The sequence below is a fragment of the Pararge aegeria genome, chromosome 10 (assembly GCF_905163445.1).
Source record: "Pararge aegeria chromosome 10, ilParAegt1.1, whole genome shotgun sequence".
NCBI lineage: Eukaryota > Metazoa > Arthropoda > Insecta > Lepidoptera > Nymphalidae > Pararge > Pararge aegeria.
In genome coordinates, this window is record NC_053189.1 from 18,671,649 (window position 1) to 18,689,611 (window position 17,963).

The window sequence follows — 17,963 nt, forward strand, 5'->3', positions numbered from 1 at the left end:
TGTGTTTTTACCTTCTTTTCCAGGAATATCTTGCACAATAAATAAGTTTAATAGGCTGTCACATATTAAATCATACCTTTAACACTACCCGTGGCGCAAGCCGGTAGTCTCAAGGGTCCAAAATGGCTTTTGCATTTCAACTCTTAGCTTGAGAGAGTGAATGGATGAATTAATGAATACACTTTTATTGTACACCAATGAAAAAAGTAGTTACAGATATATAAACTAGAGTTCAATTTGGTGGCCTTCGAACCAAAAACTTCGCATTTGGTCCAATCAAAGGCATAAAAGGAAAAAATATAGAACAGAAGAGAGTCCAAAACGTACGAGGTTAATATCAGAATAGTTGACAAAAAAAAAATTCAGTAAAAGTGGAACGTTGGTATCTCACCGTGTCCCCGACGAGGCGGTAGTGGCCCGACATGATGCCGAGGCTGTTTTTCGTCTCGCGGTACTTGAGGTGGCCCACGCACGCAGCCGGCTCCTCGGCGGTGGTCCACATCAGCACCAGCCCCTCGGGGAAGAACCTACGAATTAGGACACATGCAACATGAGTGCCTATTTCTTTTTATAACATCATTATCGACCCACTACCGGCCCACTACAGGGCTTCTTCCTTTCCGAATGAGAAGTGTTCAGGGTTCGTAGTCTACCACACTGGCCCATTATGTTTTCTCTCACAGTTTGGCAAAAAAAACGCACACAACTCCGAAAAGTCAGTGGTGCGTGCCGGGGCTCGAACACGGTTTCCACGAAACGAAAGCCAATGCCTTAGCCACTAGGATAAGTTCAGTCCACTCTTTTTATACCACGGCCAACTAATATAGCTCCCGCACATCCGAACATTTCTCCAGCCGAAACTGATACCAGTAACATAACACGGCGTAAAAAAACAAAAGAAGTGTCACCAATACTATCCTCAGCCATAGATCCTAGCATAATGAATGCTATCAAATTTGAAATCCAGTCCGCAGTAAAAAACTCAGTTAAAGCCGCAATTGATTCTTTTTTTTCTCGTGAATTTGATCAAATTAAATCCGAATTGAAGAAACTAAATGACTTAAAGGAATCTGTAGAATTTCTTACTTCCGAGTATGATCGAATCCAGACAAATATTAAAGACTCTGAAGAAAAAATATAAAATTTAACCCTGGAGAACACGAATTTGAACAAAAGCCTTGAATCTTTATCTACGAGATTAATTCTACTGGAACAACATTCCCGTGAAAATAACCTGGAAATCAATGGCATCCCAGAAAACAAATCCGAGAACCTTTACTCTGTTTTGAACCAACTTGGCGTTACCATCTCCTTACCTATTCAGGAATCTGATATTATTGCGTGTACGAGAGTCCGTAAACTAGACGACGCAAGTAAAAGACCACGCACCGTTGTAGTAAAGCTCCGAAAACTAGAGTTAGGGACTCTATTATTGCAGCGGTATCGAAATTCAACAAAAACAAATCAAGCGATCGCTTAAATTCAAGTCACCTGGGCTACAGCGTCAACAAATCATTCATCTATGTTTCGGAACACCTTTCTCCATACTACAAAGCCCTGCATGCTTGTACCAGAACCGTAGCAAAGGAAAGGGGTATTCGGTACGTGTGGATAAGGAACGGGCGTATATTCATCAGGAAAAATGACCAGTCGCCAGCTAAACAAATAAAGTGTTATGAAACCCTTAAAAATCTTTAACTATTTTACACTATTGTCACACGAGACCTGTAATATTGAAACTAAGTACCAAGATGTTTGATATTTATTATCAAAACTTCCGTGGAATGAACACAAAACTGAACGACATACGCTTGGCGTCACTACAATCAAACTACGACATGATAGTGGCGACAGAAACTTGGTTAGACCAATCCGTCGTTGACGGCGAGTTATTTTCCAACCGTTACAACATTCACAGAAGAGACCGTCATTCAACCTCGCTATCACATAAATCAGGTGGAGGTGTTTTGGTTGCTGTATCTGATAGATTCGACCTCTGAATTAATATAAAGTACGTCAACAACGGGGTATCAAAAAATTTATTGGTCTGCGTCCTGTACTTACCGCCACCGGTATCCGTTAACACCTTGTATGCGGTTCTGGACAATATCAGCTCCATTATGCAGTCATACCGGGGAGAAGTTTTAATTCTGGGTGACTTTAACTTGGGCTCCATCAACTGGACAAGAAACGATAATAGCACTACGCGTTGTTTGCCTTCGAACTATAGTAATGATTAGGCTTCTCCTTGGTTGACTTTCTCTCGTTGAATAATCTCGTTCAATGCAACAGCATAGAAAATCACAATGGACGTGTCTTAGACTTGGTGTTAGCTAACTTCGAAAACATTAAAGTAACTAATTCCCTTGATCTATTAAGAAAATTGGACCCGCACCATCCGGTGTTAGACATAGAAATTACAGAAATTGATAACACGGTCTTAATAAGTAAACCAGTCATTAGGTATTGTTTTCAAAAAGCGAACTATAGCACTGTTCTTTCAGAACTGAGACGAGTCGATTGGGATTATGAACTTGTAAACTGTGAAGATGTCAACGTCATGGTTCAAAAATTTTATCTCATCCTCAATAAAATAATTAATTCAACTATCCCTAAATCAAGACCGAAAAACCGTATACATCCTGTTTGGTTCACACCTAATTTGTTAAAGCTCATATCTGAGAAAGAAAAAATAAGACGAAAACTTAAAATTTACAGTAATCCAAGAGATGAACTCGAACTTACATTAGCTAAGAACCGGGTCGATTCATTAATGAAAAAATGCTACTCTCACTATATCATGGGTACAGAACAGGCTATCTCAAATGCACCTAGAAAATTTTGGTCTTACGTAAAACAGCGAAAGGATGCAACTACCCAAATCCCTTCCCAAATGTCACTTGGCAATATAACAGCAAATTCTGGCAATGAAATTAGCAACCTTTTTGCAGAACAATTCTCGTCCTTGTTTACTGATGCTCCAACTTACAATCGGATACCCAACCATAACTATGTGGACTCCTTTACACAAAAATCACTTTCTTGGATCTTTATAAGTGAACATGATATATGCAAAGTGCTTAAGTCACTAGATCCCAGCAAAGGTGCCGGACCAGACGGTATACCCCCAATTTTCATTAAAAAATGCCGGAAATATCTAAGCTTACCACTCAAATTCATTTTAAATAATTCTTTGGAAACATCAACTTTCCCTGATACGTGGAAGGCTGCAAATATCTTGCCCATCTTTAAGAAAGGAGCTAAAAACAACGTTCGCAATTACCGACCTATATCGGTGTTAAACGTATTTTCGAAAGTCTTTGAAAAACTTATATGTCCCATTCTGTCCCTTCACTCAAACAATATCTTATCAGTGTCGCAGCACGGATTCTGTCGCAACCGTTCCACAGTCTCTAACCTAGTGAGCTATGTATCTGATTTATGTAAGAGCATTGACAACAAGCAACAAGTCGATTCAATATACACTGACTTCAGTAGCGCTTTCGACAAGGTCGACCATCATATCTTAATTTTAAAGCTAGGGGCTTATGGAATTCACGATCCATTGCTGTCGTGGCTAAAATCTTACCTCATAAACAGATCTATAAGAGTAACTCTGAAAGGCTACACTTCCGATCCCTACACTGCCACCTCAGGAGTTCCCCAAGGTTCCCATCTTGGGCCTATCCTGTTCTTGCTCTTTATTAACGATATCACACTTAGTGTTCAGCATAGCGAGTGCTCTATTTTTGCCGATGATCTTAAGATATTCCGTGTGATTAAGAATATTGAAGATAGTCGTTTACTCCAAGAAGACCTTAATTCCATTTACGAATGGTGTACTAAAAATAAAATGTTATTAAATGCCTCAAAATGTGCACACATCAAATTTACCCGTAAAAAAACACATAATAGATACGAAGTACTACATCCATAACCAAGAGCTTGAAGAAGTCTCAGTTATTAAAGATCTTGGTATTATAATGGACAGTAAGCTCACTTTTAAAAATCATATAGATTACATTGTCTGTAAAGCTTGGAAACTGCTAGGTTTTATCAAGCGCAATACCGCCGACTTTAAAAGAACTGAGTGTATCTCCGGAATTTACAGTGCGCTAGTGCGTAGCATTCTCGAATATGCGGCCCCGGCATGGAACCCGCACTACAAAACATATGTTGAAAGAATAGAGCGCGTTCAACGTTCCTTTACGAGGTACCTGGCCTTTAAAGACAAATCCTGTCCCTACAGAGCTGATTACGACGCTCACCTAACTCACTTTAAAATCCATTCCCTGGAAAAACGTAGGCAAGTGACTGACCTCTTGACTCTCTATAAAATTGTTCGTAATACTTTGGATGCCCCTGACCTGCTTTATCAGATAAGTATCAATGTTCCCCGTCGTATTCCGCGATACCCAGAGTCAAAAACCTTCGCTCCTAAATTTTCCAATACTAACCTAGGACAATTCTCACCTATTAACCGAATGACTAATCTTTTTAACAACTTAAAAAACCCTGACATTGACATTTTTCACGACACTTTATTTAGCTTTAAGGCGAAATTATACTTAGAGTAATATTTTTCAAATTCTTTTTCTTAATTGTTTAAAATTTTTTTTTTTTTATTTTAATTTTAATCATTATTTTCATTTGTTTAATCTTACTATTTTTGTTTTTGACTTAATTTAATTATTTCTAACCGGACTTACTTCAATGTTGTGTATACCTGTAAGTGATAACTGTACTCGGACATTAAATGACATTAATTAAAAACAGACTTTGTTTAACAATTACTAACAGTAAGCAATAACTATTTTCGACAACATTTTTGAGTTGGTGGCAAATGTAACACATAGATATTCGTTACCTCAGATAGCGGTAGTAGTCGATGAGGTACCAAGGCCGGTAGAAGTGGTCCTGGAAGCTGTTCTCCCCGTGGCGCAGGTACGTGGTCTTGCTGATGTAGCAGCCGTTGAGGTTGAGCCGCGCGCGGTCCACGTACATGTGCCGCCAGTTCACGTAGCCGTTGGCGCGGGGCGTGCCGCACTCCAAGCCCCAAGTCCTGGCCGCAATGAAACAAAACCCAATCCGAATCGTTTGCATAAATAATAATTTTAATACGATAGAAAACGACGTGATGCCCGCAATCTTCGCCCGCGCTTATTATCCATAAATTCCGTGAGACTCGTTTGCTTTCCTTGGATATTGGATTGGATTGTTGAAAGTCAATGCTCACTTTACATAGGTGTATGATCTATGGTAGCTAGGTGCCAGACCAAAGTCAAAGTCAAAAAGTCAAAGTCAAAAATATCTTTATTCAAGTAGGCCCACAGGTGGCACTTTTGATGCGTACATAAGAACCACACGGTAGTGAGATGATGGCGATAACCACATTCGTAAACTTAAAGCTACGAGGGTTCCAAACGCGTCCTGGTCTAAGAAGAAGCCCACAACAAACTTAGCCGGGTGTTTTTTTTTTTTTTTTGTTATCACCATCTCACAATGTCATTTTAAATTATTAGAAGAGCAACCTGGTTAGAGCAATAATTTACACCCAAGCTTTTTTATCGTTTACGTAGTCCTTTATACTATAATAGGACTTTTCTATAAGCTTACGTTTAATACAAACTTTGAACTTTTTAAGAGACATCTCCAAGATGACAATTGGTAGTTTATTGTAGAATTGTATGCAATTTCCTTTAAACGAATTATGAATTTTATGTAACCTAGTATATTGCACTGTAAGTTTATTCTTACTTCTAATGTTTAAATTATTGCAGTCACATTTTTTCTTAAATTTAGAAATGTTTTTATGAACGTACATTAAATTTTCAAATATGTACTGACTATACACTGTCATTATTTTAAAATCTTTAAATTTATCTCTCAATGACTCTCTCGGACCCATTTTGTAGATAGAACGAACAGCCCTCTTCTGCAGCACGAAAATAGTGCTAATATCAGCAGCATTACCCCAAAGTAAAATTCCATATGACATAATGCTGTGAAAGTAACTAAAATATACCAGTCTCGCAGTTTCTACGTCGGTCATATGGCGTATCTTCTTTACCGCATAGGTACCCTTGCTTTTATAAAGATGTCTATTAAAAAATTAAAAACTAATGGCAATGGGTTAATGGGGTTCACAGTGTTACGTGTTACGTTTGTAATAGTTAAAAAATAAAAGTAATCAAAACATCAAAAAGTCTTTCAATTCGGAATTTCCGTGATATATTATAGAAATTAAGCCTAATTTGCAATACTCCGCGTAAAGCAGGAGAATCTGTATGCTGTAATTTAAAATTTCTTCCTATAGTTGTCCCCTTAAAGTTAGTGAAAATATTTTTTTCTACAGACTTTCTGAATCATTATGCATTCGATTTAGGCGATGCCTAGGTTTAGTAAAAACGGAAATAAGGTAGCTGGTCGGGATCGCTACTAAGTAAAGGCCTTAATAAAGCTGTTTTTTGTTATCCCATCACTTTGAGTTTCTGCTTTTCCAATTGACTTTCGGTGGTGTACAAATAAAGAGTATAAAAAAATTATCAGTACTCTTTTATTTGATGTGAAACTGTGCTAGCTGATTTTGAGCATTTTTCAGTATACCCGCGATATACTGCCTATGCACCGTCATTATTTTAACTTCTTTATGTATTCGCCTAGTACAGCAATTTCGATTTATCTCGAAGGTTGAAGAGAAAAGGTTGAAGAACTATTTCTTTCCAGGTACTTACATATTAAAAATTAACTTTCCATAGCTTTCATCGATCAATCTCCTCCGTGCCTTCTCCATCTACAAGACAATGGCGAAGGACCTTGTGCCCAGTCGGCAGAGACAAAAGCCATAAACAAGAATTGAATTAAAGGTTGTCAGAATAATTTTTATTTATTTATACACTTATTTATACTTCAAGAATGAAGCGGGGATCGGTAACTAGCGATCTCTGCTAGGCAACCTTATATGACCTTATTAGGAAATAACGGTCTCGTATGATAGCACGTTGGAGTAAGAGCGCGTGTGTGCGCACTCACTTGACACACAGGCAGCGCCACAGCTCGGGCTCCCGCGCCGCGACGTAGAACCCGCGGCAGGTCGCGGCCAGGCGCTCCAGCGAGCCCGCGTCCAGCTCCGCGCCCACCACCCAGCGCAGCACCAGCTGCACCACCTCGTACGGCAGCCACGACATGTGCGCGCTCTGCCGGACATACGCCACTTTGAATGAATGAATGCGTACACTTTCATTGTCCACCACAGAGAAAATTTACAGAGATATTTATTTATTTATTAGGTTCACCAACAGTACACTGAAACTAGCTTAGGAACTACAAAATTGAGAAACATAAAGTTGTAGTGTAAACCCAATTACTGGCAAACCGGCATGCGTATCTGAAAAAAAACACACAAGTGCGGGTTCGCAAGTTTACAATTATATTATTGTTGTAACGAAGGAAACACTGTATTATGAAGTTGAAAACAGAAACAAAAACATAACTTAAATTAAAACAAAACAGAAATGTACGAGGCAATTTTTAGATTTTTTTTGTATTGCTGAAGAGAAAATGAGTGGATGTCGGCACGAGTGGCTTGGAATAGCTTGTTGTGGTCTCGGCAGATCCTAGCCAGGATACTGTGAGCGCCTAAATTAGTTCTATACAATTTGCCAACGAACGGTTTGAAGTTACCGAGGCGCGCATTTTTACGCGGAACGATAAATTTAATTTTTATCAAAATATTTGGACAGTTGATTTTATTATTTAAAATTTTGTAGAGAAATACTTGATCGGATACCCAACGACGACTTTCTAATGAATTCAAATTCAAAATTCAAATTCAAAATTTCTTTATTCATGTAGGCCTATCACAGGCACTTATGAAGCGTTCATTCAATTAATTAATCTTTCGCTATATGAGGTTAAAACGAATTGTTTTTTTTGATGAACTGACAACAAGAAACGAAAAAGTTTTTGGATTCTTTGAATCCTTAGAATAGGATGCTTATATAGTGGATTCCAAATGCTGGAGCAATACTCTAAGAGACCCCGAATTAATGCAAAGTAGACCGTTTTGAGAGCCAGTCAAGAATTGAAAGTTTTACAATTACGCCAAACAAACCCCAGCAATTTGTAGCATTTACTGATTAGTTGGTCTATGTGTGTATTGAATGACAATTTGGTATCCAAAATAACACCTAAGTCTCTAACAGTATACACCTCGTCAGGCAACAGATTATTAAGATACTAAGAAGTTTGAAGAGGCATGCGTTTTTTTGTAAATTTAATATGTTGGCATTTTTATATTATTATATATATAAATAGCATCGAATTGATATCCCTAATCAATGTTTTCAATTATTTGAGTCGTGTATTCAGTCAAATTTGATACTGTTGACATTTTGCTTGATAGGATTCGAACTAGGCCCCCGAAAGTGAAGTCGAAGTCCTACCCACTGAGCTATCACCGATTCTCAAAGCTTATATCCTCTGAAAATAAACGTTTCCCCACGGATTTGCAAAAAACAGTAAAAATTGCGGACGAAGAATGCGGGCATCAGCTAATAATGATTTTAAAGTGTAGTTGGCAGTCTCATAATTTTAATTTTCTTTCAATAAGATTTCTTTCTGACGACCTACCTGGCGCAGCGGTGAGCGCTGGAAATTTAAGAAGGAGGTCCCTGGTTTCCCGGCAGGGAATTTACAATTTCTGAACTTTCTCTGGTCTGGTCTGGTGGGAGGCCTTGGCCGTGGCTAGTTACCACCCCACCAACAAAGTCGTGCCGCTAAGCGATTAAGTGCGATTAAGTGTGTATAAGGGTTATGACTACAATACTCCCTAGAGGGTTAGCCCGCTAACATCTTAGACTGCATCACTTACCACCAGGTGAGATTGCAGTCAAAGGGTAACTTATAGTGGAATAAAAAAAAGTTATATATTACTCAAAGGCATTGGTGGACTCAAAAGCGGGTAAAATTGCCCGTTCACTCGCACATTTATATAAAACTAGCGTACCCAGCCCGCTTCGCTGGGCTAGCTTTTGCTTTATTTTATTTAAACAATAGACTAACATCATTAAATTTTTAATTTAAGTCTCATAATATATTGATCATTCAATCATTTATTTCTCTCCGTATTCATTCTCTTCTATTCTCTTCTCGAGCGGGTGAAGATCATTATCTACATCCATGTACACCCAACAATAGAATATCATCATACTAAATAAAAGCTGTATTTGACAGTTTGACAGTTCAAAAATAGGAGTGCTCCGATCTTCACCAAACTTTACAGGATTACTCGCCAGGTCAATCCGGAGATTCCCTGAAAGTTTCATTGAAATCGGTCCAGCCGTTTCAGAGCTTATACGGAACATACCCAAACTTTTTCTTTTATATATATAGATAGATAAGACAGAGAACCTTGGTCTGATACACTGGTTGGAACAGATGGCCCTTCCTGGCGAGGGTCCTCTGCAGCCTGGCCACCAGCTCTTCCCCTTCCACTGCTTCGTCATCATCACTGTCCTCCGCTCGCTCGCTGTGGCACACTTCCTCGATTTCATATTCTTCTGTAAATTCATTCTGATATTAATAGACTAGTTGCAAGATGGAGGTCGTTAATCTCAAACACGCTTGGGTATTTGAGCATTGTTTTGTCAACCTTCTACGAAGTTGATCACCGGAGGAGTGGGGCGAGCGCGAAAACTCGCCATGAGGAGAGCCCAGGGTTCGAAGACATCGGGGGAAAGTGGGAGACGTCAACACGAGGGTGCCTGGTGAGGACTCGGACCTCCGCTCGGTTCGAAGTTAATCTGAGCGTTGTTGGACTTGGACTATTTATTGTTTAGTCCGAACGCCCCCGTGGTAAAGGTCCACGTCCGGATGACGTGAGAAATCGGGGCCCTCGTCTTCGCCGGCGAAGACGCTGTGTTTGCTATGTGTTTTTGTGTTGTTGGGACACATTGTCGGTAGTAGCGAAGTTGATGAATCGAAATTGTTGTACTGGCCAAATACACGCGAGCAGCGGCCGGCAAAAGTTTCATAAAAATCCATGTCAGTCGTTGCCTAGCGGTCAAAATTCAATATTCATTTATTTCAAGTAGGCCTAAATAATTAGACCAGGGCGCGTTTGGAACCCTCGTAGCTTTAGGTTTAAGTTGGCGAACGAAGTTATCACCATCTATATAAATATATAGTGAAGCTACAGTAATTATACCTATTTCTTTAAACGGTCAAATAAATAACATTGTAAACTCATGAGAATATTGTAACTTATAAATCTTACGATATTTTACTTGTGAATCATGGCAATTACAGGGGTAACTTTTAGAAGATTTTAATGAGTGACTTGCTAATAAGATACCTATTATTTGAAAAAAACAAATAAATACTTCACCGTGGGAGAAGTTGTTTGTTGTTCCGCCATAGCTTAGTGGTTAAAGCGCTCAGGCTGCGAGTCACAGGTTCAAATACTGTCGGTTCCTAATTTTTTTTAAATGCATTTTGCATTTATACTATACTTGAATAAAGATATTTTTGACTTATGACTTTTTTTTCGCATTCTAAGGTAACAAAACCATACAGTGGTAGTAAAAACGAAACTGCCTATGTAACCTAGCTCTGTGTCTTTGCTTGAATGTTATTTTAAGTTAAAGTACAGTCTGTGGTTGTACCTGTAGGAGTGTCCGTCCTGAGCTCGGAGCTTTCATATAGCCGGATCTCCACGTCGGGCAGAATCTGGATGGCACGCTTATAGTGCTGAATGGCTTCGTACAGCTTTCCACCACGCTCCATTTCCACGCCGCATAGAAAAAGTTGTTTGGCCTTGAAAAAATAAAAATATAATTGAATTTCTACACACACTGCTGACTGCATGCAATACAGAGATTAATTGGTATACTGCATCCTCGCAACTTTTGAGACTTGAAGGTCCCGGGTTCGATCCCCGACAGGGGCAATTAGGTCAAAGTCAAAGTCAAAAACATTCTAGTAAGCCCATAGGTGGCAGTTTCGATGCGTACATTATAACTTCTGAATTTTCTTTGGTCTGGTCTGGTGGGAATGCTTGAGCCTTGGCTAGTTACCAACGTCGCATAGAAACAGATTAGTGGTATGGGTTTAATTTAACTGCTATAACCCTAACAGGTTAGCCAATTACCAACTTACTGCACCATCATTTACCAGCAGGTGAGATTGCAATCAAAGGCTAACTTGTAGTGAAATAAAAAAAACAGCCTGTTACATCTGCGCGCGCTACTTTTGTATACTGTTAAAAATGTGGGTTGAAATAAAAATCAAATCAAAAAGTTAACGTTGTCTACTTACAGGATCCTTCTGCATTTTTTCGCCGATATATTAGTTTAGGTTAGAGAAATAGATGGAAAAGGATGGAGGAGCCGTATGCCCAAAAATGGGCATTGAAATCAAATACCAATCATACAACGATTTTATAAATGACATACTAAAATAACAAAAAAATAATTAAGATAAAAATTTGACATTCACACAATGACTGAAATTATAATGAATTACCTAATGGTTATGTACAACTGAAAATTGTTATGTATAAACACGAATATGAATGTCTTATGGAAATAAAGGCTTTATTATTATTTATCTACCATGTATTGAATTTTTTTTTTTTGTAATTCTTAACAATGCTTAAAAAAACACTATTAAAAATTAAAAAAAAAAAACATCCACCCTCCACTTGCGGCGCTTTTGAATGCCCAAGTAACTGGCGGTCAGGGCTCCAGAGTGAGGAACCTCCTCACGGTACGCGCCGTTTCAAGGACTTTTAAGGTTACTGCCTTCTGTATCCGACCCTTGATCCAAAAACCAAGCGAAAGCTTCTTAAGATGTTGGTCGAAGCTTTTCGCGAGAAGACCATTGACTGAAACGACGATGGGAACAATATCGGTCGACTCAATATTCCACATGGCGGTAATCTCATAAGCAAGGTCCAAGTATTTAGATAATTTTTCCTTTTCAGCTTTCACCAGATTATTATTAGTTATTAATTTGTTACCGTACAATTTCGTATACGCGCTGCAAGTCATTCATTATGTTTTTAACAATAGCGTACGGCCGTACACTAGTGGTTTAAAAGGGTAGGGGCAATGTAGTTTAATAATTGTTAAGTCGTTAACTGTTATTTAAGTTTTGTTAAAATTCGAGTGCTCAGAGTCTCGTTCGCGGCGATCGCGATAGGGTGACGCGTACATAACATTTCTAGTGTATTTTATTGAGACTTCTATGATGCCACCAACTATATCACCTGTGTGTAACCATCTGCATTAGTCAACTCCCTCCAACTCACGCTATCGTCGGAGTACTGTATCATATACTCTGTGACATACTCTTTGGTGGTGGTGGTACACTTAGTTTAGGAAGGCGCAACTAGCACCACAATACCTTCTCTTCATCAGTGAGCGGCTGCACGGGCTCCCGCTGAGCCAGCGGGGCCGGCCGGCACTCCTTGTGCGGGGAGGGGGTGGATTCCAGCTCGCGCTGCCATTGTTGCCGGAACACCGTCAACTCATCTTCAATATCCTCTTTCTGCGGAAAATATATTTGTTTATAAACTAAACAGTTAACTATCTAAGAAAATATATTTGTTTATAAACTAAACAGTTAACTATCTAAACCGTACTTATATAGCTGTCACTATAAAAATAAAGCTAAGTGCGAGTACGACTCGCGCATAAAGGGCTCCGTAGCATTATCTATCAAAACGGCAAAAAAATCATGTCTGTTGTATGTTGAATCTAACTTAAATAAACGTTTTATTTTAATTTAATTATCTAGTTTTAAAGTGATTATGTCCTATTTATATTATAAATGCGAAAGTTGGTATGGATTGATAGATAGATGTTTAACTCTTTCACGCAAAAACTACTGAACCAATTTAACTGAATTTTTTAATGAAGATAGATTATACCCTGGATTGAGACCAGGGTATTGCTTTTTATCCAGGAAAACTGGACGGTTCCCGCAGGATTCATGAAAAAGTAAATAACCTCTACTTGTTGTCTTTAAAATCGAGCAAAAAAATCGTGCTTGTTATATTGTAGTCCCCTTAACTATTTAATAACCCCCCAAAAACGACAGGGTGTTATAGGTTTTATTTGTCTAGTGTGCGTGTGTCTGGCATCGTACTCGTATTTCCCGAACGGATTTTGATTTTGTTACTTTTGTTTGAAAGGTGAATTAGTCGGGAGTATTTTGAGCTGTTTGATGAAAATAATATATAGCCAATAATATATAGAAAATAATATATGGTCGCCACCACAAAATGAAACGGATTAATGTTGATGTCGTATATTGTTTCACCTCTTCTTTAATATTGGTATGAAAAGGGCTTGAGTAGCAGAATTCTATACACTATGACATTATGAAATTTCAAATCCAAGATGGCTGCCGCCACAAAATGGTTTATCACTATTTTTATTCACAACTCCCTCAATATGGTGGTATGGTATCAAATGAAATACTTAATTAGTAGTACCTACACGATATTGAAAGTCGAAGGTTTTTTCAATTTTTATTGAATTTTTTAGTATTTGAGTTATAGCGACAACAGAAACAGATATCTTCATAATCTGTGACAATTTTAACTTTCTGACTATCTCGGTTCATGAGATTCATTATGCTGTTAGACAGGCAGACACAGACAGATGGACGGAAAGCGGAGTCTTAGTCATATGGTCGCGTTTTACACTTTGGGAATCGTAATAAAAACGAGAGTGGGCATTACAATGAAAGAGGCTGCACCCTTACATAGTTGATATGCCACGAAGCGCTTTGCATGCTCATTTTTAATGAAAAGTCCCCGAAAAAACCTGGAAAGCTCTTTAGACTTTCTTCTTTATCACCTGCCGTCCAGGTACGCTTGCTCCAACTTAGCCTTACATTATTACCATACCATATGATTGCAGCCTAGCGCTACATATACGTTTAGGCTATAAACAATGATGGGCCCTATCACATGAAGTGAAACTTTTTACACCTGTGAATTGTATAAGCATTCTGGTCTACTATATGTATTGTTGTGTTATGCCTACCATACGACCAATATTCACTGCTTTGATGGTTTAGTAATTAGCATGTTTGGCAACGAATTTTAAGGTCCTGGATTCACTTATCAAGCCTAGGTTAAATTAGAAATAATTAAGATTTTTTTTTTTTGTCAAAAAATTGGCATCGTAACCCAATCCCTAGTAGATATTGCAAAAGTATGATAATAGATCAGTCCCAGTAATTATGACTAACATGTGAACAGCCCGCCAACCCGCATTTGAGCAGCCTGGAAGGCCTAGATCCTAAGGAGAGAGTAACAAAGCCTAAGCACAGCAAAAGAAGATAAATAGACTGAGGATGAAATTATCACAATCATTAATAATCTGAAGGTGATGATGATGACAATCTTTAATAGGCTGAAGATGATAATTATCGTGTCATATTTTCATGGAGGAATGATGATGATATTGACAATTTATAATAAACTTTGAATCATGATAAAAATCTTTATTGGGCTGAATATTACGATGATGACAATTTTTTAATAGGCTGAAGATAGTAATGATCCTGTCATATTGAAATGGAATGATGATGATGATGACAATCTATAATAAACTTAGAATCATAATGAAAATCTTTATTAGGCTGAATATTAAGATTATGACAATTTTTAATAAGCTAGAGATAACGATGTTGACAATCTTTAATGACCTTAATATAATGATTGACGATGATGACAACCTTTATTAGGGTGTGGATGATTATAACGACAATCTTCGCTCTACATTATCAATGGGCACCTTATCGTTCAGCTGCAGGCTATCCAATGCCTCTGCGGGGTCGCAAACAGAGTGATTGGATGAGGAAGAGTCCTCCTGCTCCTCGCCCTCGCAGTCCCCCGAGCCGTCCGCACCCGTGCCCGCCGCCGACGCCTGCCGCGACAAAAAAATACATGAGCTAGCAATAGGCGGGCCGTATGGAGTTGCTCCAACGAGACGTACAGACGACTACAAGCTGCCTGCTGCTGCACTGGACCCAATCTGCTCAAGACATCCATGAAATCCATACGGAAAACCTACGTCGAGCAGTGGTCTTACATCAGTTGATTTAAAACCACTGCTCGACTTAGACATGTATGATTCCAAAAAAGATTAAACCTAAGGTGATATATTCACAAACTGGTGCTTTTATACCCAGACAACCAGATCCTCTTTAAAATGAAAAGAAACCAACGTTAAATGCTACCTTTATAGAAATACACTGAGCACTGGATATAAATAATATAAAATCTGCAAGTGCCATTGCAGATCGCCCAAAATTTTTTATAACATTTGAATTTGATTCGAATTTTTGCACTTTTGAGAATTAGTAAAGTGTTTCGAAGTCACAAATAATTATTCTAAGACCAAAATATGTGTACAACACTCCAGCAAATAAAGTAACTCTATTCTATTCTGCCGCCCTAACTGTGTCAACATAACTTTAAACTCAACATCTATCCATAGGTCGAGCGATAACCATAATCCTTTAACGATTTCTTTGGCTTTCCAGCGTTGCATTACGCGTTGAGACCTTACACGTATGAGGTCTCGACTTCCAATCACCGGAAGAATATACCCATATTTTAGTACGCTTTTTCGCAGAGAACCGATAATTTTAAACTTCCAATCCTAGATAATGTGTTTCTGTTTGAAATTGTTCGATGACCAATTATTACACGTTAAATTTTAACACCTCATGATAAAGTGATAATGCAGCATAAGCTGTCAACCACTTCACTTGCTTGCAAGATTACTCAGATTCCGTCTTGATTTTTTGGTAGTAAAAAAAATGTATGTAACTGTTTTCCCGATGTTTGCTATGCATAAGAATCGAAGTATCTAATCGCTTCTTATGTGTCCAGATACGAACGAAACGAAACAAAAAAGGTTTGTTGTTTTGATCAGCTTTATCTGTAACACCTATAGGTATGTTATTAGCTCCTATGTTATAAGAATCCTGTAGGTTCCGAAAAAAAAAAATTTTTATATGCATTTAAATTTATAAAATTGATAATTCTTCCAAACACTAATAAAAATTACAAAAATAACATACCTGTCTCTACATCATGTCTAAGTTGTTTGTTTGAACGCGCTAATCACATAAGCTTGTAGTTAAACACACCTTCGTGTATGATATTTTTGGCATTTATTAGCCCGATTAGGAGCCCATCAAACGAAGTAATAGCGAAGGCGGTCAACTCGACGCGGCGGGTCGAGTAATATTGTGTAAACAAATCAGAAGTTTTACGCTTACGAATTCGCGAGCTAGTTTTTAGCAGTCTATTGCATAGAATGGTATATAATAATAATTCGAGGGTATTAAAAAGTAGGTTTCATGAAAATTTATGCAGTAGATATTAACATGGATAACAATGAAACACATTATTGCATTAATAATATACGGTATGGATGTATGCATTGACCACTAAATCAGTGCTAATACCTTTCTACCTTTATTAAAATTATGACTAATGAATCGCAAAAAGGAAAATTTATTTGCTTAATACAAAGTACATAGAAGCTAGTTACAATGTTTAGAACAGTGCAGCATTTATATGTTCTGCAAATATTAAAAAATATAATTATTGCTTAAAATCTTAGCGCATTATTTTTTATATCTCAAATTATGTTAATTTGTGGTAAAATAAATAAAATTAAAATAGATTTAGTTTTAATGTTTTTTAATTATGCTTTTGTAATTATAGAACAAGTAATGAAAATTAACTATAATTTACAAATATTTTGATATCAGTGGTTGAAAATTGGATTGGAAGATTACATTACATTCAAACATCTACTTAACCAGGTGTTAAATAACCTAAAACCCCTTGCCCTTGCATTTATTGCCCTACATTAGAGGAGATAGAATTGTACTAGATGCTGCTCTTTCACGCAACACATTCATTCTACAAGCTACTCAATGCACTTCTGGATATTCAGCAGCAAGAGAACAATTTTATGAACAAATTTAAGACAGAGGTGGAGATTATATTAGAATAGTAATAAATTTGTTCATTTTGCTAGCGTTTCTATAGCTACTTTGTGATAAAATATTGATTGTACAGAGAGATGTATTTTTAACTAAAAAAACAACACTTTCACACTAGAGAATACAATACAAATGAGAATAAAGTTGTATATGATCAAGATTGTTAAATCCCTCATACTTTAAGTTACAATAATAAATATAATATCTAATTGATAAAATTAAGTTTATTACTGATTTAATAACAATTTTATTGACAAACCACTGTGTTGAATTTAGTAACACTTACTAATGCGACCTATCTAAAGGCTTCAGAAATTAACACATTACATAATAAATTCAGCTAGGAATTAATTCATTTTGCGGTCGTTTTTATCCATTTATAGAACAACATATTGCCAATATTTAGCAAAATATATTGCGTTGCTTCTTACCATGGCTATGTGGTGTCTCAACTATGAATAATAGTTGTAGTCAAAAAACCTTAGTTCTCTTTCTTATTATTAATTAAATCGTGAAGGAGAATTACTTTTCAAAAAAGTAATGAAATTGAAATATTTATTTTGAAAAAATCCAACACGATCAACACTCAACAAATACAATCCGATTTGACCACAGTTTTGACATAAACAAGTGTCAAATTTTGAAATCCATAATAAATGTGTCAAGTAATGTTCATCTAAAATTGACGCGTCAATTAACAGGAATTGCCAAATGCCTGTTAATGCTGACTACTGAAGCATTGAGGCATAAGGAGTAAGGTTTTTGATTGGTTGTCAAGCTATTTGTGTAACAGAAAACAATGCACAGAAGTCTCAAAACTTCTGAAGTTCGATAAACGTACTTTCAGATCGAATTGGAGAGATATCATTAGTGGTTTTCCGCAAGGAAGTATATTAGGACCGTTCGTATTTTTTGTTTATTTA

The 17,963-nt window shown here is 37.4% G+C and overlaps 1 protein-coding gene across 1 annotated transcript in view; it reads right to left on the minus strand.

Annotated features, from left to right (window-relative positions):
* The window catches only part of LOC120626822 (F-box only protein 9), a 40,374-nt gene extending 22,727 nt beyond the window's left edge, over positions 1 to 17,647 (minus strand). Inside the window, exons 1-8 of the mRNA XM_039894583.1 lie at positions 17,472 to 17,647; positions 14,811 to 14,942; positions 12,406 to 12,549; positions 10,665 to 10,815; positions 9,412 to 9,560; positions 7,033 to 7,196; positions 4,868 to 5,062; positions 392 to 527 (exon numbers count right to left, since the gene is read on the minus strand). Of these exons, the coding sequence (XP_039750517.1) occupies positions 392 to 527; positions 4,868 to 5,062; positions 7,033 to 7,196; positions 9,412 to 9,560; positions 10,665 to 10,815; positions 12,406 to 12,549; positions 14,811 to 14,942; positions 17,472 to 17,474 (1,074 nt within the window). The 5' untranslated portion in view covers positions 17,475 to 17,647. The remainder of the gene's footprint in view (positions 1 to 391; positions 528 to 4,867; positions 5,063 to 7,032; positions 7,197 to 9,411; positions 9,561 to 10,664; positions 10,816 to 12,405; positions 12,550 to 14,810; positions 14,943 to 17,471) is intronic.
* Positions 17,648 to 17,963: the final 316 nt, after the last annotated feature.